Source organism: Protomyctophum parallelum (assembly GCF_964188405.1).
Source record: "Protomyctophum parallelum genome assembly, chromosome: 7".
NCBI classification, from domain to species: domain Eukaryota; kingdom Metazoa; phylum Chordata; class Actinopteri; order Myctophiformes; family Myctophidae; genus Protomyctophum; species Protomyctophum parallelum.
The window spans coordinates 25,318,181-25,340,691 of NC_139705.1; the positions used below are offsets into that span (position 1 = coordinate 25,318,181).

Sequence of the window (22,511 nt, forward strand, 5' to 3'; positions counted from 1 at the left end):
TCTTTTTTCTCCATTCATTTATGATTTCTTACTTTTAATCAATGCTAAATATGTCTGTATTCCAATATTCCGGTAATCATTGCCATAGTGTGTTTATTTCAGTAGCAGGGGCCTCCCAGTTTCTCCACCTCTACCAGGGCTGGTTCTGGAGGGGACAGGGGTGTGCAGACCCCACCGAAATGTGCATGACGGTGTGTCCTGCCCACCCAATCAAAAGTTATGGAGAATATTTATTTGTAGGCTATAGCCAATATAAAACAATAACACAAAATATCAGTAGGCTACCATTTATCAGTTCTGATTAGGGGGGCTGCATTTTTAGAGAAATTGAACCCATCTGAACACTGTTTGCCATAAGTGTTAACCGACAGGAAGTGGCGTGCACATAAGACACTGCAAGGCTGTATTTTGCGTGTCTTAAGTACCAGGTCTTATTCCCTAACTTGAGTAAACTAAAGACCTGGAGGCGTGGTCAATGCTCTTTGGCCACTCAGAATAGCGAAATGGCATTGATCACGCCTCCAGGTCTTTAGTTTATTCAAGTTAGGGAATAAGACCTGATACTTAAGATACACAAAATACAGCCCATAAGACAATGGAAATTGGGTTACTGTTGGTCGAAGAAGGAGAAGATAGATAGATAATCTGAGATGATAGCATAGTTTTCTATGCATTTCGGGGGATTATTACACTATGCGGTGCGTGCGGGTGCCCCCCATATATTCGTCCTGCCCACCCAGTGGGCCAGGCCAGGGTGCCCCCAGGGTGCCCACTGTGAATCGATCCACAGTGGGCAGATAACTTCATATAGGCTATAGGCTTACATTACACGAATGATTTAATTTAATTTAATAGTTTGTTTATTTTTCTGTTTGCATTATTTATTTTGTACTTTATTTCCTGGTACTCTCTAGGTATAGGCCTGTTTGTAGACAACGAGTTTACAATGGCTTTATTGAATATATTAATCTCGGAACACTAATCAACAGATACAAAGTGGTCGGGGTCCTAAATGAGAGACGGAACTGAAATCTGCAGCACGCTTCCTTCCCGGCTGTATTTTGCAGTGGCACCGCACATTCAAAATGACGTCCATGCCAGAGGCAGTGTGTCAAGTATTCACATTTCAGGACTGTAAAACATCTCCCGACCCAATATACGAGATTGTCCCACAATGTTTGAACCCATCACCTGCCCCGATCGTAATTGACAACGGGTCTTTCCAAACGCGGGCCGGCTGGGCCTGCAAAGGAGACGAATTTGGCTCACCGAAGTTGATTTTTAAGTCGGTGACTGCGAGGAACAGAGGAGCAGCACGGAGTGATACACAGATTGGTAATGATATCTCCAACCTGGAACCTCTTCGTTGGCTGCTGAAGAGTCAGTTCGACAGAAATGTGGTGGTGAACTTCGAGATCCAGGAGCTCATATTCGATTATGCGTTCACTCACATGGGCGTCGCAAATGAAGTGAGTCCGTTTACTTTGTCGCTTTTCTTGGGATGAATAGCCTAATGTGCAAAGAAGCCCTGTTGTTTTTCTAGTTTGGAACCGTCCAATTTCTCTTCCCTTATTACTTGCTTTTTGTATTAATTATCTCTCTATTTGTCCAGGGTACTGTGGATCACTCCATTGTGCTTACAGAGGCTCCCTGCAACCCGTTGCACTGTCGCCAAATGATGTCAGAGTTGCTGTTTGAGTGTTACAGAGTCCCTCATGTGTCCTATGGGGTAGATGGACTGTACAGCTTCTGCCACAACAATGCTCAAATAAATCTCCAGCCACCTCACTCTGGCCTCGTCCTCTCTTCAGGCTACCAATGCTCTCATATCCTGCCTGTCATTAATGGAAGGTCAGTCTAATTTAGTCCCCACTGCTTTAGGATATTGTTTGGCACTGTACATTTTCACATAAATGTACCCATCCTAACTATTGGCAGGGAGCAAACCCAGCAAAGGGTGTTATTAATTCAGCACCCTGGGAGAAGTAGTGGTTAAGTGTCTTGCTCCCTTCTAGCCTTGCGTAGCCAGCCTTCATTAGACCTAGAATGTCTGTGATCATTCATATACTTTGTAAATTCTGTATCACAGGCATAGATCGGTTGCACATGTGATAAATGCTTTGTTTGTACTCGCCCATTAAATAATTCCAAAGACTTGAAATATTGTCCTCTAGTTTCATATCCATGTGAAAGTTCTGGCACAAAACGTCACTTAGTCCACTTTTTCACGAGCTGCACACGGACGACATTCTCTCCAGGCGAGGGCCCGGTATGATCGATGGACTGAATCGTCATCACAAATTGACCAGGGAAGCACAAATGTTTGGGACACACATTTGGCAGGTGCATTGCGATAGGTGCTGGGTAATTAATCACACCACCTGCCAATTGTGTGACCCAAACTTTTGTGTTTCCCTGATGACGTTTGTGATGATCAAAGGAAGTTTTGATAAATTAAGTCCAGCTGTCATTCCGAGCCACTTTGTGGGAGAGAAAAACGTCCGGGTGCAGTTCGTGAAAAAGTGGAGATATTTGACTAAACAAACATTTTAGGACAGAACTCTCACATGGATATGAAACTAGAGGACAATATTTCACTCCACGTCTTTGGAATTATTATTATTTATTTTATTTAAGATATTGTTTTTTCACATTTATGCCAGCGTTCTACTGTTGCAACCACAAGTAACGCCACTGATCTATATTTAAGGTGAAATACTGTGCCAACTGTATGTAACAACGGAGACATTCTAGGGCTAAGCCTTCATCTGCCTTTGCAATGCATATTGGCCCAGGCAGGCCTCAACTCTACACTTCACTGTAGAGCTGAATTAGGAAGAATTGTGTGTGTACTTACTACTTCCCCAGACTCCCAACACTTTGTGTAGTGTGGTGTTCCGACACAGTGAACCATTTGCATATTCAGTTTCATAAGTATTCAAGTATTAATGTGTCCCACAGGTTGGATGCTGTGAACTGTAAGCGTGTCAACGTGGGTGGTAGCCAGGCATCTTCTTACCTACAGCGTCTTCTCCAGCTGAAATACCCAGGACACCTTGCAGCCATCACCCTGAGCCGCATGGAGGAGCTTCTACACCAACACAGCTACACTGCTACAGATTATCACGACGGTGTGTATGCTTGCTATGAATTTAGAAATACATATCACAAAGGTGTGTATGTTATAAACTTAGAAATACATACATACATATGTGAAACCAGCTACACTGCTACAAATGTTCACAAAAGTATCATGCATGTTGTAAACTTAGAAATGCATACACCATACATACTGTACATGAACCCAACTACACTGTTACAGATTATCACAAAGGCATGTTCTACTTCTAAACACAGCACATGAACACACCTATGCTCCTACAGATAACTCTTGACGGCATATAAAAACTCTCACAAGTATCAAGCATGACATCTACAGAAGTCCATTATGGTGATGCACACATTTGACTCTGTGTTATTCCTCTGCTCTTTCTCTCCCACAGAGCTAGAGAAGTGGCGCAGCCCAGAGTTTTATGAGCGAGAGGTGCACCGGATGCAACTGCCCTTCTCTGCCAAGGTGCTGGGCGGCTGTGTGAGCGTGGAGGAGAGGCAGGAGAGACGTGCACAGCAGCTGCGACGGCTCCAGGAGATCAATGCTCGCCGCCGGGAAGAGAAGCTCCAGCAGGACCAGCAGAGGCTGGATAAACTGTTGGCAGTGCAGGCAAGGGACTATAACAATTTACAATTTAGGCATTTAGCAGACGTTCTTAATCCAGAGCGATTTTCATTAAGCAAGAGCAAATAACATGCAATACATACATACAAAGTAGTTATCATGAATGTAAGCTAAGAACGTAACAGTGGAATATCTATATAATGAATCTATGCATATATACTAGCTATAAAGATTTGCTTCAATGCTGTTGGGTACAGCTAGCCATAGTTGACTGTTCCTATATTTCAGGAGGTTAAGTGCCTTGCTTGAGGTGTCAATACATGTTGGCATTTTATGTTTGTTCTGTCCGTATACTTTCCTGTATGCGTGTGTATCTGCTTGCCTGTCTGACAACTTGTCTGTATCTAACAGGAGCTGCTAGAGGACGGCTTGTTGGACCAGTTTCATAAGAACCTGGTGCAGCTGAACATGGACTCGGCTGAGGAGCTCCAGTCCTACATAAACAAGCTTCACCTGGCTGTGGAGCAGGGCAGACACAAGCTACTGCACAGTGACGGGGCTGAGGGGAAGAATGAGGTATATATAATAATAATAATATCTCAAACTTATATAGTACCCAAAGACGCTTTACATGGGGGGGCTTTACAGAGGTAACAACAAATTAAAAACAACTTTAATTGAAAAATATATATAAAAAAATAACACTAAAAGCTAAAGAACATTAAAAGACAGTGATGTCTGGCAATTTTGAAGAGGTGGGTTTTGAGGGTGGATTTGAAGGTTTGAAGGGTAGGGGCATCTCTGAGTGCCTTAGGGAGGGCATTCCACAGGGTTGGGGCAGCAAAGGCGAAAGCTCTGTCCCCCCACGTACGGAGTTTTTGGGGACGTCGAGGAGGTTTGCATCACCAGACCTGAGGGAGCGAGAGGGGACATGGCGTTTGAGGAGGTCACAGAGGTATGGGGGAGCCAGGTTATTTAGTGCTTTGTAGGTGGTCAGGAGTGTTTTGAAGTGGATTCTTTGTTTAACTGGTATACCCCCCCCACCGCCCTCAAACACACACACACACACACACACACACACACACACACACACAAATAATTGTATTAGAAAGAAGAAAAAACGGCAGGTTACAATACTTTTTTTGTTGTTTTTCTTCTTTGTAATTATTTGTTCGGCCCAAAATATTGTTTGTTGTCATGATTTGTCACAACTCGAGTTGGCTTTGTCCGCTGCGTAAACGTCTTTAAATAAATACTTTTTGAAAAGCCTATTTGGAAAATGAACGTGGAATTCACTTCTGGGTCTCGCGTCGTCATGAAAGAGGGACGCTGTATAGTTTAGAGCAGTGGTTCCCAAACAATGGGTCAGGACCCATTTTGGTGTCATACAAATATTTCCCCCACGTTTCCTAGGTAAAATAATAGTATTTCAAACATTTCAAATTAAAATAGTAGATAATATTATGTGCCTTAAGTTGCTTGCACCCTGCCTTGAATGTAAATCTTCCAATTGATGTGGACAATTTTGGGAAGGAACAACCGACAGAAAAATCATGTTAAAGTGAAGATATAACTTTATTAATGGGCTCCAGTACAGAAGAAATGTGGTAATGCAAGCAAAGTCAAATTTATTTTAAAATGAAAATGCATTCAAGTAGACTCTTAATTTATTTTATACACTGTCATACGACAGTCTCGTGTACCATACATGTCCAAGCTCAAAATGCATCGCAAGCTTGTAGATGAGCTCCTATCATCATACAACGTAGAAATCAGGCTGTTGTCTGACTCAATGCCAGGGCTCTGAACTCGATCAGCAAATGGACGAAGGAGACGGTGTGGCTCTGATGGAACCTGACTTCAGTGAGGACAACTCACTGACTGACAAACCAGCTAACCTGGTTCAGGTAAGGATACAACAGGTCCACATATTTGATCAATATAATTATACAGACCATAACGCATATCTCAGCCATTTTAACGTTTCTTGCTCCTTTCAGCCAGCGTTCAACATAGCAGAATACCACCAGCTGTTTGTGGGGACAGAGCGCCTCAGGTGTCCAGAGATCTTATTCCAGCCGTCTTTAACTGGAGAGGATCAGATGGGACTGATGGAGACACTGCAGTATGTCCTGGCAAGGTGAGATATATGACCCCCTTATATTATATTCACACACAAGTTGATGCACACTAATATATGTACCATAATCGTTGCTGTCAGGAAAAACTCAATTTTTAGGGTCTTTACGTCTGTGTGTTGTTTCGAAAATATTGAACCAATGGAAAGTTGTAAAAAATGCTTTGGACAAAACCTCTTAACTCCATTGGACCCTCAAACCGTCTGCTAAAGCAACTAACTCCACCACCTCTCCCCCTATCATGCAAGCAATTGACAATATATAAAGTCACAACACCAACTTTGCTTTGTTTTCAAGTTTTTCTTATTTTAAAAAATGATATTTTTCAGATCCTGAAAAATGTACATTTTGAAGTTAGGTGTTTTCTTCCCTTCCCGACAGCAGAGATATGTACCATAATGCACTGTATATTAATTAAATCATCATACTACATGTAGATATACCAGTGAACAGCAGGAGATGCTCGTGAGCAACGTGTTCCTGACGGGCGGTAACATGCAGTACCCAGGGATGAAGGAGAGGGTGGAACGAGAGCTGCTAGCGATGAGGCCCTTCCAGTCACACTTCAAGGTACGGTATATACGCAGATAGGATAGTTTATATGTAAGTGCAGAGGGCCAGACGACACCCTGATTCTCTTTTTGTGTTTGATGCCTTATTTCTAATCCGTCTGAGTTACAACTGAACCTCTTATTATTTATTTTAAAAGAATATTCTTGTGCTTAGATGTGTCTCTTTACCTCTTATCTACTGTGTATCTGTGATACTGCGGTGCTTCTATTGGATTTTATTAGACGTCGTACAGGAAAAACAAGTTGCATCATGAGAAACGTCAAGGACACAAGAAACACGAACACAAGAAAGTCTTGCGGCTTATTTCCGTTGTGGTCCTTGGTCTGAACAAAATCCAGGCAGACAGTACATCAATACATAATACAATGAAGAGCTACACTACCTTTCCTACAGCATAAATACATGGAATCACATTACTAACATAAGTGACCATTAAACATTCTGCAAGATATTCTAAAAGCCATGCTTTGACCCTTAACCCATTTAGGCCTGACCTCAAAATTAAAAAGAAATCTTCTAAATCCTCCAGATTTTTCAAAAATAGCAGACCTAATAGCTAAATTATAACATAATGTTTAAAACACCAAAAGGGGTTCCCGCCCAAAATGTGTTAAAAAATCTTTATAGTCAGGAGTCTCAGGACAGGGGCGGGACATGGTCCCTCGCACACGGCGCTAACTGAATTTCCCTTGTGGTATCTATAAAGGTCTATCTATCCGTTTATATTTAAGCTTTATGCTTCCCCTGATGCCCCCAATTATCTTCTGGCCTTCCTGGTTTAATTCAAGGACTGTCTAAAGAGGACGAGACGCGAAGACCGTATGGGCGAAGCCATGTTGCTCCATGGTGCTCCATGGAAGGAAACAAACATGCGCAGTTGAGACCAGGAAGTTGTACATGCACAAATTTGGGCATGTACTCTTTGGCCATTTCTGACCGGGGGGATCTGCGGCCGTATGCGCTAAAACAGTGAAAGAAAGTAGAATATACAGTCAATGACAAAAAACACAGAACTACGAGCTCACAATGTACCTGGTGTGAGTTTGTAGATCACCTACTTCAGTTACTTTTGTTCGACAGCGTCATACGGCAAAGTATAAAATAGGGCATTCATTTATGAAAAGGTTATTTTTGCATATCGACAGCGACGATATGCATGACCATATTTGTTCCATGATGGAACTGAACAATAGCACCTATCAGACCCGCTCTAGTGATTTCTTAAGGCTCAAGGTTCGTCAGGCCTAGACAGAGTTGTGCAAGACAGCTTTTTCTGTCAATGGCCCAACTTCATGGAATGAACTCCAAAACTCTTTAAAACTGAGCTCCCTGCCATCCTTCGGTCAGTTCAAAGGCTCCAGTACATTTTTCACCATGATTGCTCCTGCTTCAATTGATCTATTTTACTGGTGGTTGTTCTGTATAAAGTTCCTTTGTAATTTATCCTGATTTTATTATAATGTTGTTTAATGTATTGTTTTTTGACTGTATTCTGTGTATTGTAAACCTCGGCTACATTGAAAATGAGGGCTTGCCCTCAACTGTATTCCGAGTATAAATAGAGGTGATGATGATGATATCTGTGTGCATTACTCTGTAGGTGACCATGGCGTCCCGGCCATCGCTGGATGCCTGGTATGGGGCCAGAGACTGGGCCTTGGAGCACCTCCCTGGGGGAGGAGGAGGAGGATTGATGGAGGGATGGATTAGCAGACAGGATTATGAGGAGAAAGGAGGGGAATACCTGAGTGAGCACTGTGCCTGTAATGTATATGTCCCGATGAAGATCGCCAAACCGGCGCCTGCCCGCCCAGCGGAAGCTGCTGTTAACGTTGTGCCGGAGGCTTCCCCTGCTGTCGTGGCCAGTGTTCCATCCGTTCAAACGTTCTCCTCTGGTCCTGTTGTGTCTGATGCTGCCTTGCTGACATCTTATAGTTAGAGTGATAAGCTAGATTGTTGATGGTACCGGACCAGTGACTCAGTAATGTTGAGATGAAAGAGAATGGCAATTTTGGCATACTATCTGTATTTATTCCATTAATGACATGAACCCTACTAGTCACCCTATTCTTGCCATGTCACAGTCAACATTAGCCTAGAACCCTCCGAAGCTCACCCTCCGCTGTTGGCTCCGAGAAGAGGTTCTGTACGAAGGAATCCCTTCAAAAGCAGGGGCGAAAACCCTTTTCGCAGTATCGTATCCAAAAAGTAAAGGTATTTCTGACGAGCTGCGGATGCTAAACTTAGGTACGGAAAGTAAAACCTTCAGAGCGTGGTGAAACAACCGCTTACATGGCTTATGTAACATGTTTTTAAGACTTGTCGGAAGTTGCACCCGGGGAGGCAGCATTAGTGCCTCCCTTGGTCGAAGAGTCAGCTGAAATGGGAATATTTTACTTCATAAGCTATGTACGTATGGAACGTCTTCTCAGAGCTAACGGCGGAAGGTGAGGTTCCAAACGGGGCTAAGTCGACATTGACTGTATTGTATTAACTGAACTGTCAAGAAAGAGACCACTCATATTGAATGGTTAATGGTTGGACGAAAAATAAATCGTGGACGGTTTCTAAAATATTTCATACATCATCATGTAAATATATATTTTTAAATGTATTTTGTGTTTTTGAAGTTTTAATGCAACAGTATTTAGAAGAACTAATGTTGATAGTGGACATCAGCAACTTGTCTTCTGACATTTCCTCTAAAATACCAGATTAACCCATTCTGACCGGGCACCCATTTTGGTGTTGGCATCATGTTATGCTTTATCTATTGAAAAATAGCAGATCTACAAGCTCATATCGCGCCACCGAGTGGCGCGATACGAGCTTGTAGGTCTGCTATTTTTGAAAAAAATCGAAGAACGACTGACATTTTTAGAATCTGATCTCAGGTCAGAATGGGTTCATCAGACCAGTGTGTGTCCGGCGGAAACCTCGTATGAATCTGATCTCAGGTCAGAATGGGTTAAAAGGATATTTGGAAATGTCATCAAATGTCTCATTTGACCAACACTGTCAATTATCATTGCAATGACAATTCTTTCATAGAGGCTGTAAATGGAGCTTTCTTCTGGCAAGGCAAATACACATCCAGTACTTTGTCCCTCATAACCTGTCCTGAATCTCATAATCTTAAATGTAATGTTGCAATAAAAACTGGGACCACTTGATGGCAGTCTTTAGTATAAAATAGCAGTTGATAATGTCTGGCTTAAAACATTGTGCCACCTTTGGGTACTAAGCCTAGTATGCCAGTCTTTGACATATGCTGCAGTAGGGTGAATGTTCATTTATGTTGTGTTAGATACTTCACCTGCCAAAAATGTGTTTTATTCAGCGAGTGGTGACGTATAAATTAGATTTAAATGTCTTCTGTTCTGTGTTAGTCCACATTATCAACCCTGCAGGCCTTGGATTTGTGGCATTAAAGTGTGCTACCAGATCATTGTTCAAAACCCCAGCCAGCTTGCTCTGTTTAGCATCAATTTGCAGTGGCAGCCACAGTAGTCTGGTTGTTTCTTCTACCGCTGTTGCCACTGGCCAGAACTAACGGACCAGGTCTAACGGTAGCCGGTATTTTTCATATTAATTCAAATGTGATTCTTTACCAGAATTACACAATCAGTCTCAAACGTGATTTATTTATATTGCATCAAGTCTCAGCGGGTATCTGTAAACCACACTCGATCTGGCGTGCCAATTTTGGGCAATGTTTTTAATGAAATACAAACTATATATATATATATATATATAAATGTGAGCTCGCAGATCTACTATTTAAAGGTAAAGGTTTGCAAAATCAAACCCATAGCGTAAAACAAGCCCAAAATGTTCCTGTGATCCTAGAGGATCCGATAGGAAATGGCCAGTGTTAGATTTGGGCAGGACCCGAGGGGCAGGGTGGATGTTTAATTCTGTTCAAGATATAATCTGGGCCGGGGTTTAACAGATGTGCAGTAGGGAAATTATGTAGTCTAGTCCAGTGGTTCCCAAACCTTTCAGGTCAAAACCCAACAGCGAGATTAGTACGTTTCCCTAGTGAAAATGGTAGATCTACAAGCTCACGTGTTGCAAGCTTTTAAGCCCTAATCACACCAAATGGTTGAGATGGTTTTAGCGTGGTCCCAGTGGTGTGATATGTCCTGTTGCATGTTGACCCACGTCATCCCAAGTGATTCAACGCATGGAATTCAATGGCCCAAACAACACCAAAGGGTCACCATGCAACTCCTTGCAACCGTTTGGACCCATGGAGTTGCATGGTGCTGTGAATTTGTACTGTAATAGTTCTCTGTCCGAATGGTAAAGACATGTGCAAATAAATGGAGACAAAAACTTTGTCAAACTATCAAGGTGGGATACATTTATTCCCAGCGAGACATACCATTACAGAAATACATGGAAAAGTCACATGCAATTTTGAGATGATGTCGTCTGGGTCGAGGGTCTGCCCTTAGAGAGAACCCTAACTTACTGACCAACCAGAGAGCTGGGCTGCCTGTTATTCTAGAGTGACAGAACAGTTGTTTGCACAGAAACTGATTCACAATTCACAACTTTAAGTTAATCAAGGATAAACCTTAAATCTGTGCACAGAACTATACTATACATATAATATGCTAAGAATGAAATGGCAGATGAAAATGTATTCCTGTAACCAAATAAAATCTATACAAACCAATAAGTTATATAACATGACAGAACTGAAGATTAAAGGATTCTTAATGGACTTAGTGACAACTGACTGACTATACTTTATATACTGTAGAAGTGAGTAATAATAGTAATTAAGTTAACTATAGAGAATAAATTAAGTAAGCTAGATATTTAGGTGAACTGATTATTTTAAGATAACAAAGATCATTGAGAGCAGCCGTAAAGGGCTTGACATTAAATAACACCTATGCTTGGAGGGAAGATTCTACAGAAGGTATTTGTGGATAGTTGAACAGCTGTGAATCTGGTTGGTTGTACTGATCAGTGATCAAATCACTGAGCTATGGAGCCTCAACGTTTGAGGGTTTGAAAAAGGACACTTCTGGCTGAAACAATAATAATAATAATAATAATAAAACTATTTGTATAGCACCTTTCATGACATCAAATGCAGCTCAAAGTGCTTTACAGAACAATGGAGAATAAAAGAAAAGCAAGGCAACGACATTAAAAAACAAGCAGTAATGCAATACAGTGAGGACATGAATAACAAAAAATATATAAGATCACTTAAAAGCAATGTTGTAGAAGTGGGTCTTGAGCTGAGCTTTAAAAATGTCTACAGAGGCTGCCTGACGAAGGTACAGTGGGAGCTTGTTCCATGCCGACGGCCCGTAGAAGCAAAAAGCTGCTTCCCCGTATCTTTTAGTTGCCATTTTTTTAGGCAAAGCAATGTCCATGAGCTGGACAGATACATCAATAATGGCGACCCTTTGGTGTGGTTAGGGCTTTAGATCGCCTATTTTCACTACTTCTTAAATATTATTTTGTTTTAATTTTTTAAATTTGTTAGATTTGTTTTTGTTTTAAAATGTATACAATTATTTAGGAAAATATTTTTTTACTCTAGTGGTTTGGGAAGCAGTGATCTAGTCAGTTACAAATTCTAATTCAACATGATGACACTGTTCCTTCTGTTTTTAGTAAAATCAATTATTGTGAGCTGATCACTCAGGTTATTATTTTTCTTGTGGGGTGGATGGAAAAATAATAATTCACTACCCCTGGATTCTGATTCTTAGTTGTCACTGTCCATCTCTTCTTTTCCTGTCTCTCGATGGCTGGAATGGTGACAACTAAAAAAAGAAAAGTCTGGAGTTGTTGAAGATGTGTTACCTACTTGTCAATCACACTGTCTCGCTGTCTCGGATTCTCAGAAAAGTCACCATCTCTCGGAACAATAGAATAATAAATCTTGAGTTGCTAGAATATAACTAGTACCGGTATATGTACTTTTGTCGGAAAGGTTTCATTGGCTCTGTTTTTCATGAAATGTATACATACTCTCACTAGCAAACATTTACATTTTCTTTTTCTTTATTTAGGAAAAGTGTGTACATCCGATCCTACCTGACCTACCACATAGTTTCACCTTAATACAGAACATTTTACAAAACATCTTAAATTGTAACCCTTGCTAAAATACCATCCCTTTGTTTTATTTTTGTTTTTGAACACGACACACAGCACAGATAAGAAAGAATAACCAAAAAATAACAATATATATTCTGAGACCAGATAATAAACCAGTGGTTCACAAACGTTTTCATGCCAAGGACCCCCAAATTGACACTAATTGGCCCGTGGACCCTCATGTGAAAAGAGATGCCACAGACCCCCATAAGAGAAGATACTTACGGCTCTACAAGTGATTCTCAACCCGTATAAAACAATATATGTGCAGAATTGAGTTCAGCTTTTTGGCCCGGCTCTCAACAATATATTTTCCATTTGGCCCCTTGGGGAAAAATAATTGTCCACCCCTGAACTAGTGGAAGGGTTAGCTGATCAACATGCTCCCTACAGAGAACAGACGTCTAACCCCCTGTTGGGTAACATCTCAAGAACAGAGTTCCTGGGTTGTGTTGGTTATTGTGAACAGTGTACTTCAGTTGTTTTGCTTATTATACATAATGTCATTTCTACAACTGTTTTCCTTTTTTTGTGATCGGCTACTTTATCTTAAGTTCCCTGCAGCTATCTGATTGACATTTTCCCCTTTCTGGTAATGTCAGTAATTTCCAGGTAGCTGTAGTAAGTGGCATAGGGGTTCTATTTGAAAACACGACTCCAGCTCTCTCTTATCTTATATGGATCTATATTTATATGCGCATACAGTATGTGTGTATATGTGCAATTGTGCACGTGAGTGAGTGCGTGGCACGCGTGCGCGTGTGTGTGCGAGAGTGCGAGCGTGTGTGTGTGTGCGTGTGTGTAACCACCATTCAAACCAAATCCAATATTTTTTTTAAAGCAAGGTGGCGGGGTTGATTTTAAACTTAAAAGGTTGTCGTAGGAGCTTATTTGCAAAGAGCTCTGACAGGTTGGGAGGGGGGTCTGTTTCACAAAGGCCTTTATAGACAGGCCTGTCTGAGGCTGCTGAAGTCTGCATAATAAATCGACCGTTAGAGAATGGGAAACCTCATAATTCCAGTTTCTTGGATTTTCACTTGAATCAGACATTTACGTGATATCTTACAATTTGAATTTGAGTTTCCTTATACTTTATTAAAATAAATCTTCTTTTTTACACAGGTTTAATGTTTGTCTTTAGTTCAATGTTTGTTTTGTAAACGCATTGACAATGAAGGGAAAACTTACGTCATAATATGTCATTTACGTCTCTTTATTGTTAATAGCGTTTAATGTTTGTGTTTGCACCCTTTGTTTTACATCACCAAACCATTACATCACCTAATCAACATGAGTTAGACTTTAATATATTAGTGCCCCTCACTTCACACGGGTGTGATTTTGGAATTCCATGTACATTGACTTTTTGATGATATACAGGGTTCTTCTCTGACAGCAATGAAGCTATCAAAAAGCATCATCATGGAAGATTAATGGGGCTGCCTCGCCATCTGAGCACAGAGCTCTGTGCAGCTGAGAAGCTAATGAAACCTCCATGGGTTTTGAAGTGACGCAACACTAAGAGCTGTAGTTGTCACAACTCCTAATTGAGCTGGGGCACAATGAATCAGAGTACATACTCTGGCCATAGAGTTCAGATGGGTAAATATGTCTGTCTTGTGGCCATCCTGTGTCTACTGTTTGGGGTATTGTGGAACATTTTAACCACTTAAACCCTACTTAGTTGGCTAAGAGTTCCGAACTTGACACCATTTGTCCCCCACTAATCTCTTCACCAAATTAGCCATGCTTGTACATCTGTTTTCCACCCATCATGACGGGTGGTTAAAAAGACGATGGTGCCCCGGCCCCTCATTTCTTTCAACCACATGAACAAATCATTACATTACATCATCTCACCACATCAATTCAACTTTCACTGGAGTACATTTGAATATGAATATGAATGTACTTTCATTGGGTTTTCAGCCCCCATAAAGGTTTGGCAAGGGCATGGTGGCCTGTGTGTGCTTAGTTGCCAGGTTACGTACAGACCAGTGTTGATTTCGTGGACTAAAACTATGATGAAAAATGTACCTTTTTCCACTGACGAAAACTAAATGGAAACTAAATGAAAACTATAAGCTATGATGACTAAAACTAAGCCTAAATATATTGACAATTTTGTCAACAAATAAAAACTAGACTAAAATGTTAGGGAGGGACTAGTGGACAAGAGATCAAGTATAAGTCATTTTACACTTGGTTGCATGCTGAAAATAGCCAATCTACAAGCTCACAACGCGTCGCAGCGCGATGCGTTGTGAGCTTGTAGATCGGCTACAGTCATTACGACGGCATCAAGGCCTGCCAAAATGCATTTTTGTTCGACTAAATCAACTGTAGATTTAGTCGACTAAAATCTTATGATATTTAGTCGACTAAAGCTAGACTAACACTAAAACATTCCGGGTGACTAAAATGTGACTAAAATTAAATGAAAGCGATTCAAGAGACTATGACTAAAACTGTAATAGAAATTTGCTGCCAAAAACAACACTAGTGTGTGCTTAGTTGCCAGGTTACAGTACAGACTGAGTATTCATGTGAAGCATGTCAGACCCACTGAGGTTGTAGATCCAGGAGGGCTAGTGTGGATGACTACATTTGCATTAAACCTTGTGATAATTATTGTAACGCTGTTCTGAAGAGATTGTAAGTGCTGTTATATATATATATATATATATTATTAAATGCCTACTATACAATACTAAAATTCATGTTCACAAAGCATAATTAATGATAATTTCATGATTCATAATATTTGGTATGGTTATAATGACTGGGCAGAATCCTGCGCTGATCACATAATAATGTGCCATTCAAATGAATCATAAATATAGGCCTATTCTGTCTGATACAGTGGCAGGGAGGAGACACTGGGTTTCAATCTGGTCACTCGGCAAGTCAATCTCAAGATCGCTGAGCACAACGCAGGTGACATTGCCACCTGCATTGCCAGGTGTCTCGGACACAGCAGAGAAAGGAACGGATCTACTAACTGGCAGCCCTCATGACTGACTGACTGACTGGCTGAGTCATTCATTCATTCATTTTTATCAAATCAGGTATAATTGCAGTAAAATACATACTGTACACATAAACCAACTAGAACTGCACTCTGTCGAGTGCCTACTTGCTTGTTGCACACTAGGCCATAAATGGCGCACAAGTGTCGAACGCTACAAACTGCCAAATCTCAGCTTCTCTGTGAAAGAAGAACATGAATTACCTTCATGTTTTTCTGTTGAAGAACTGTTGAAGAACATGAAGGAACATGAAGGTAATTCTATTTCTATTTAACAACAATCAATTACGTAATGTAATGTTGTAATTAATACGGATGAGTGACGGCTTATGATGGTGACGTATATGTCGATCAGTGTCGGGTGGATTAAAGGAAATGCCTATGTATATATGTAATTTGTAAATTGATTAGCGGTATACTGTGCAGGTTACTTTGCGTATGCCCTGTTTGATGCTATGTATCGTAGCAGCATATGACGTTAGGGTATAACTGGTACAACTAGCTCTCAATGATGACGTAATAAAGATGTGGACTAAAGGACCCAATGCCAGGGTGCAATTGGTTTTCGATGGTGACGTAATGACGATATGTTTTAGTGTCGTGAGGATTAAAGGTATGTATACATGTATGTAATCTGACACAACTGCCATATCAAGCACAAGTAGTCATTACGTCATAAGCTGGCACGGCGCATACACATCAAACGGCGACATACGAAAACTATTACTTGCACGCTCTGCTAGCGCAAGTAATAAGACGCCCTGGGGGGCGAGGTTGCGTGTCTGCCTGGGTGACGGCAGACTGTTGGGCGAGTGTTGGTGCTTTGGCATGGGGGGGTCAAATATGGAATGAATTCTGTACTGGCCATATATGGAGTGTGTCTTGAGTGTATAGGGTTTGATGAGGTCAGATCAACATATGTAATGCCAGAACAGGTCAGTTCCATATATTATTATGGAGATCTAATGGTGGCAGCAGGGGCAGTGTCTTGAGTGTAGAGGGTTTGATGAGGTCAGATCAACATATGGAATGCCAGAACAGGTCAGTTACATATATGGAGATCTAAGGGTGGCAGCAGGGTCAGATGAGGTCACATCAACATATGGAATTAATTCTGTATTGGCCATATATGGAGCGTGTCACGAGGCGTGACTGACGGATGGACTGGACTGGTTAGGCGTGACTGACAGGTTTTACAGGTTTTTCATAGTAAACTGCGACCAATCAAAAAGATGAAGACAATTAGTGTTGTGTTATTATGAAAAGTACTATGTACAAAAACCTCTGGTTGTGAAAAGATGAGGCTATTTATGCCATTACTTACATTTCTTATATTTAAAACAGCCATTCACTCCTTCCTACCCAGCAAGCACGGTTAGGACCTGGACGAATTAGTGACGTCTCAATTGGGGCCAGCTCAAGTCAAACCAAGACTATAGTCAGATCTGTCCCAGAATATCACCTGATTTCAACCAACACAAATTCTAATCAGAGAGAGTCCGATCGAGGCTAGATCAACTATCACACCACATCATAACTAGTCAGATCTGGCCCAGAATAAGCTATATTATTTCAACTGGTGAAGACGTCCTGGAAATGACGTAAAGATCATCCCCATATGGGCTGTGATCTGGCCTGTTGTCCTGAACGTCACCGGAGGACGTCATTACAACGTCATCATGACGCCATTTGGCTTGCTGGGTAGTGAACCATTGGGCAGTTGTGTTGTTGATATTAAAGTTGTCCATACACTCCGATAACCCTCAGCTTTCAGAGACAAAGACAAAGATCTGTTTTTTATAATGGCCTTGGACAGAATGTTTGTATGCTTTCCCACATCCTCCCATCATCTCCCAAAGGGAAAGATGACTCCACTTGACTGAGGGGAAATGAGCTTCTTGGAGCCCAGGACTTTACATAACTTGTATATTGTGTTATTGCCTACTATATGGATGTAGTAAACTGTAGGGGACTAGATGCATTGCAAATGACCTCCCTGCTCCTCCTTTCTCCCTCTCATCCTTTCCTCCCTCCTCCTTCTCTCCCTCCTTCTCTTGTGTTGTGTGTCCCTCCAGCACAAGGACGGACAGCATGCAGCAACAGGTCTAATCCTGGAGCCCATCTGAGACTTTTGAGTGTTGATGATACGCACTGTGAAAAAAACGGGAACAATGATCTTCCGGACGTTAATAGCGCAGTTTAAAAAGCACCCTGGCGTAAGTAGTTTTCTATTGTGCTGAGATAAAGAACTTATTTGAAAATGTGTTTTGTGTATTGACGGAAAAAATATGACACAAATTTGAATTCAGACAACTTCAGATTTAAAGATACATTTGTTGTACATTAAGCCTATCTAGAACTATAATAGAATGCAACATGCAAGTAATTCTTTAAGAATAATTCATCATTTATTTATTTAAATAGACTACGCTGTAATATTCATGAAATACAGAACTATATGTTCCTTGGGTATAAGGAGAGTTGGGCTGTTGATTTATGGTACAAACCTAAACTAAGAACATATCGTCTTATTAAAAATAATTATGGCCCTGATCCTTATGTTACACAAAATATATCCAAAGGTCAGAGATCTTTTTGTGCACAGCTGCATTCTGGGACCTTACCATTAGCTTTAGAAACGGGTAGATTCATTGGTACTCCTGAGGAGGACAGAGTGTGTCTAGTGTGTGATTTGAAAGAAATTGAAAATTAAATTCATTTTTTGTTTTACTGCCCTTTATATGAAGAGTTAAGACATGTATTGTTTTGTAAGATGACAACCATCTGTGCTGGCTTTTTCTGGTTGGAGGACTATGAGAAGCTGGAGTTTTGTTTTGGGAGGGGTATTTTTGCTTTGGCAGACTTTTTATGCAAATCGTGGGAAATGAGGCAGAATGTTTTGTTTGTGTAAAAATGTTTCTTTTACACAATGCAATATTGAAGCAATGTTATGGTGTGTCCTGTAAGTCCATGTGGGCTGGGCGCCTTTGGTGCATGACACAGAAATAAAGAATCTATCTATCTATCATAATGTAAAAGACTAATTCAATGTGGAGTGGTTAGGCTACAAATATTGGCCAGTACCAACTTGGCAGAAGTCTAAATTTGTGTAGCCTATAGAAATAATCTGATATAATCTTGTTTCATCTTTATTCTTATTCTGACTGCATGTGTCACTTACTCAGAGAGTAGACCTACGACATATGATGACATATGATTGACAATTATAAATAATAATAGAACTAACTTTTTTTATTTTATTTTATTCAAAAGTTAATTTAAAGTTAAAAACACATACATTACACACATGTCAAGCCCCTTTAAAACACAAACCACTACAAGATGTTAAAGATGTTTTAACATCTCACAATGTCTTTCATTGTAATACAATTTGGGAGTCTTTCAATAATATTTGTATGGGCCTTATCTTGTACCAAGTGATATTTTCAAAAAGTTATGCTTCAATTCATATGTGGATGTGCATGCTCTATTATCTATCTATTGACTATCTTTGTCAATTCATATTTGACTGGGGTAAATTTGACTGGGGTCCAAAATGCATTCTGAAAAAATACATTCTGTTGCAATTATTACATTTTGTGTAGTAGTCCCTTCAGGCCTATATGAAACCATGTTTTGAACAGTAGTTTGAAGTGTCTTCATGTTAAAATCCCTCCATCACTCATCCACATGCACAGGAGCAGGGTGAATCCCTGTCAGGGGAAATATAACGCTCATCCTTATTGAATCCAAGAGTTTGCTTTTTGTCTTAGCACAGCCAGTGGTGGTGCAGCCATGCTGTCAGTCAGCCAGGCCGGCACAGCAGGGCTCATGCTTTTAAAACTGCAGAAGGCTCACACTTTGAGAGGAAGATGAGTCCATGAATTGCGCTTGTCACAACTAAGTAGGCCTACTCAGTTCCTGTTCCATGGTAGACAGGTAGTAGTGGCACTCTCTTTCAAAATGCCTTTCTGGCAGAACATAATAATTCGTTTGTTTGCTTCTTTTTTTTTGTAGTTGCATTGTTTCAACAAATTGTTCCATTGCAGAAACCAATGTGAAATGATAAATAAGGCGTGGATGAACTGGTTGGAATAACGTGTTCCTTCCACGTGCTACGTCCAACCAGGGAAACTCCCCCCTGTCAGGTGTAAAGGAGCAACTTGGACACTCAAGCATGAAGGAAGCATGAGTTAAGTCCGTTGCTCTCCCCAGGTTGGCGGAGGGTGTGTAGAGCCCAGGATCACATTAGATGATTGACACAGGGTTGAAAAATGGGTTACAAAATCGTGGGATAAAAATATATATTAAAATAAGGCGTGGATATTAAACCATATACTGCATGGACTGTAAAAAAAAAAGATGATTAAACTTGTTATTAGTACTCTCTATGCAATACACTGATCCACCTCTATTCCTCTCTCTCTCTCTCTCTCTCTCTCTCTCACTCCTCTAGCTCATCCCTCAGTTCTTCTTCATCTGTCTGGGAATGGGCGGGGCCTCTCTGTATCTTATCCGACTGGCCAGGGGGCCACATGTAATGTACAGCCGCTCACTCATCCTCTTCTATCTATGATGTTCTTAGTTCATGATGTGCCCACTAAGGAGCCTCAAGTCACGTTTCATCTTAGTTCATTATGTACCCACTAAGGAGCCTCAAGTCACGTTTCATCCACATCTCATTCTAACTATGATGTTCTTAGTTCATGATGTACCCACTAAGGAGCCTCAAGTCACGTTTCATCTTAGTTCATGATGTACCCACTATGGAGCATCAAGTCACGTTTCATCTTAGTTCATGATGTACCCACTATGGAGCCTCAAGTCACGTTTCATCTTAGTTCATGATGTACCCACTATGGAGCATCAAGTCACGTTTCATCTTAGTTCATGATGTACCCACTATGGAGCCTCAAGTCACGTTTCATCTTAGTTCATGATGTACCCACTATGGAGCATCAAGTCACGTCTCATCTTAGTTCATGATGTACCCACTATGGAGCCTCAAGTCACGTTTCATCTTAGTTCATGATGTACCCACTATGGAGCCTCAACTCACGTCTCATCCACATCTCATTCTAACTTTTGATGTGATAATCATAATCATAATTGACAGATGAGTAATGTAGGATTTAAGCTAAACTGGAATGGATTATTCGAGCTCAAGCAGTGTGATTGGTCAAAGGCACGCTAGCTGTGCTCATAATTGCTGTAAGGCACAGTGAGCTGTGCTTTATTGGCTTCTATGACAGATCGTGTGGTAACCAGATTGGTGATTGACAATACTTTGTGATTTCTTCTATTTTGGACTGAGGCAGATTCTAAAAAGCCTTCTAAATCCTGACCTAAGTATTCTGAAAAACTTCAAATATTTATATAGCAGGCTTAGCAGCATAATTTTTTTTCACAAATTTTTGAATACTGTACATACTGTACAGAACCCCAAAAGGGGTTCCCGTCCAGAAGGGTTAGAGCACAAAAAGCAGGGTTAAGCACTTAAGCATTGTGATGTGTTGTGGCTAGATTTGTTATTTTGTTGTATTTCTGAAAGTGTATGCCTTTGCATGTAGGCTATGCACACTGCACAGGTATGCGTACGTATATTTATATTATATATACAATTTACAGTATATTTATATTATATATACAATTTACAGTATATTTATCTGTACCTTTTTGTGTGTGTGTGTGTGTGTGTGTGTGTGTGTGTGTGTGTGTGTGTGTGTGTGTGTGTGTGTGTGTGTGTGTGTGTGTGTGTGTGTGTGTGTGTGTGTGTGTGTGTGTGTGTGTGTGTGTGTGTGTGTGTGTGTGTGTGTGTGTGTGTGTGTGTGTGTGTGTGTGTGTGTGTGTGTGTGTGTGTAGATGGAACAGAACTACCAATCCTGAGCCCTGGAATAAGCTTGACCCTACCTACCAGTACAAGGTGCAGTATTACTGACAAACACACACGAAGGTGGAAAGCCAACATCTTAACTAAACAAATGGCAGATTCACCCTTGGCTGGAGGAGATATTAGGCTTTTGGTCAACAGGCAGAGGCTCTGAGGCACGCACACACGTGCGCACACACGCACGCACGCACACACACACACAAAGGCCCTGTCTTACACCCAGTGCAAAGCGGCACAAAACATGTTTTTTTCACAGTTGTCATGTTTCACACTAAGCCCTCATGTTGAGTACCAAAGTACCAAATGTAGTTGGCCCATCTTATCTGTGCATCCATGGCTGTGTTGGTCTTAAGTTGAGATGTGGTCAGAATGACACGTTTAAGAGGAATTTGTAGATCAGCATCCATCATCTGATTGGCTAGTGAGAAGAGTCTTTATTATTTAAGTATGGTTACACTTGAAATGTTGAACGAAAGGCTTTGACAGGGTGGGAAATCGGAAGTGGCGTAATGTTAACCCCTGGTAAAAGAAAAGAGAAAAAAGAAAAAAGAGGGAAGAGGGAGAGTCGAGAGTGTTTTGAACACCACAGGTGCAAAGGAACCGTTTTGTGATACTGATGAAAACATATCTTTCTTCTTGTCTGTTATCAGTTTGTGGCCATCGACATGGACTACAAGAAGTTGAAGAAGGAAGGACCAGACTTTTGACTGACCTGCAGCAACCTAAATACTGCAGATATGATATAAGCTCTCAGCACTGTAAACTGTGTCTTAATGTCTCAATGCTTAATGTTCTGTAAAGCACTTTAAATTGCCTTGTTGTTATACAAATAAACTTGCATTGCCTTGCCGTTGTGCTGCATAATCTGAGTGGATATACCTTCAAGCTCTGGACTAGGGTCAGATTTATTCCCCTTCCTAATTTGAGTGTCCCATCATGGGTCATAGAGGACCAAGAATATGCAAGCTTTCATTCCAACCGATGTTTCTACACCAGATGATTTCTCTCATTAATGTCACCCTCAGAACTCCACGGATGTAGTGTTTGGTTTAAATTAAGAAGTACGCTGTATAG

At 40.9% G+C, this 22,511-nt stretch overlaps 2 protein-coding genes across 2 annotated transcripts; both read left to right on the forward strand.

Moving 5' to 3' along the window:
- The first annotated feature begins 973 nt into the window (after positions 1 to 973).
- On the forward strand, positions 974 to 9,088 carry actr5 (actin related protein 5). The gene is made up of 9 exons (XM_083768324.1): positions 974 to 1,469; positions 1,613 to 1,851; positions 2,962 to 3,131; positions 3,504 to 3,721; positions 4,088 to 4,252; positions 5,476 to 5,583; positions 5,677 to 5,816; positions 6,252 to 6,384; positions 7,988 to 9,088. Exons 1-9 carry the CDS (start codon positions 1,086 to 1,088, stop codon positions 8,324 to 8,326), a joined length of 1,896 nt encoding a protein of 631 aa, XP_083624450.1. The 5' UTR covers positions 974 to 1,085; the 3' UTR covers positions 8,327 to 9,088.
- An 8,448-nt stretch (positions 9,089 to 17,536) lies between these two features.
- On the forward strand, positions 17,537 to 22,285 carry ndufa4l2a (NDUFA4 mitochondrial complex associated like 2a). The gene is made up of 4 exons (XM_083769131.1): positions 17,537 to 17,763; positions 20,004 to 20,089; positions 21,410 to 21,470; positions 22,088 to 22,285. The coding sequence occupies exons 1-4, from the start codon at positions 17,689 to 17,691 to the stop codon at positions 22,142 to 22,144; spliced, it is 279 nt and encodes a 92-aa protein (XP_083625257.1). The 5' UTR covers positions 17,537 to 17,688; the 3' UTR covers positions 22,145 to 22,285.
- Positions 22,286 to 22,511: the final 226 nt, after the last annotated feature.

What these genes read in the sequence shown, in the direction of transcription:
- ndufa4l2a (XM_083769131.1), top strand. Translation starts at nt 17,689, where the DNA reads ATGATACGCACTGTGAAAAAAACGGGAACAATGATCTTCCGGACGTTA. An exon ending in AGTTTAAAAAGCACCCTGGC is followed by an intron (nt 17,764 to 20,003) that starts GTAAGTAGTTTT and finishes TCACTCCTCTAG; the next exon opens with CTCATCCCTCAGTTCTTCTT. An exon ending in ACCCTACCTACCAGTACAAG is followed by an intron (nt 21,471 to 22,087) that starts GTGCAGTATTAC and finishes GTCTGTTATCAG; the next exon opens with TTTGTGGCCATCGACATGGA.
- actr5 (XM_083768324.1), top strand. Translation starts at nt 1,086, where the DNA reads ATGACGTCCATGCCAGAGGCAGTGTGTCAAGTATTCACATTTCAGGAC. An exon ending in ATAAACTGTTGGCAGTGCAG is followed by an intron (nt 3,722 to 4,087) that starts GCAAGGGACTAT and finishes TGTATCTAACAG; the next exon opens with GAGCTGCTAGAGGACGGCTT. An exon ending in GGGCTGAGGGGAAGAATGAG is followed by an intron (nt 4,253 to 5,475) that starts GTATATATAATA and finishes ACTCAATGCCAG; the next exon opens with GGCTCTGAACTCGATCAGCA.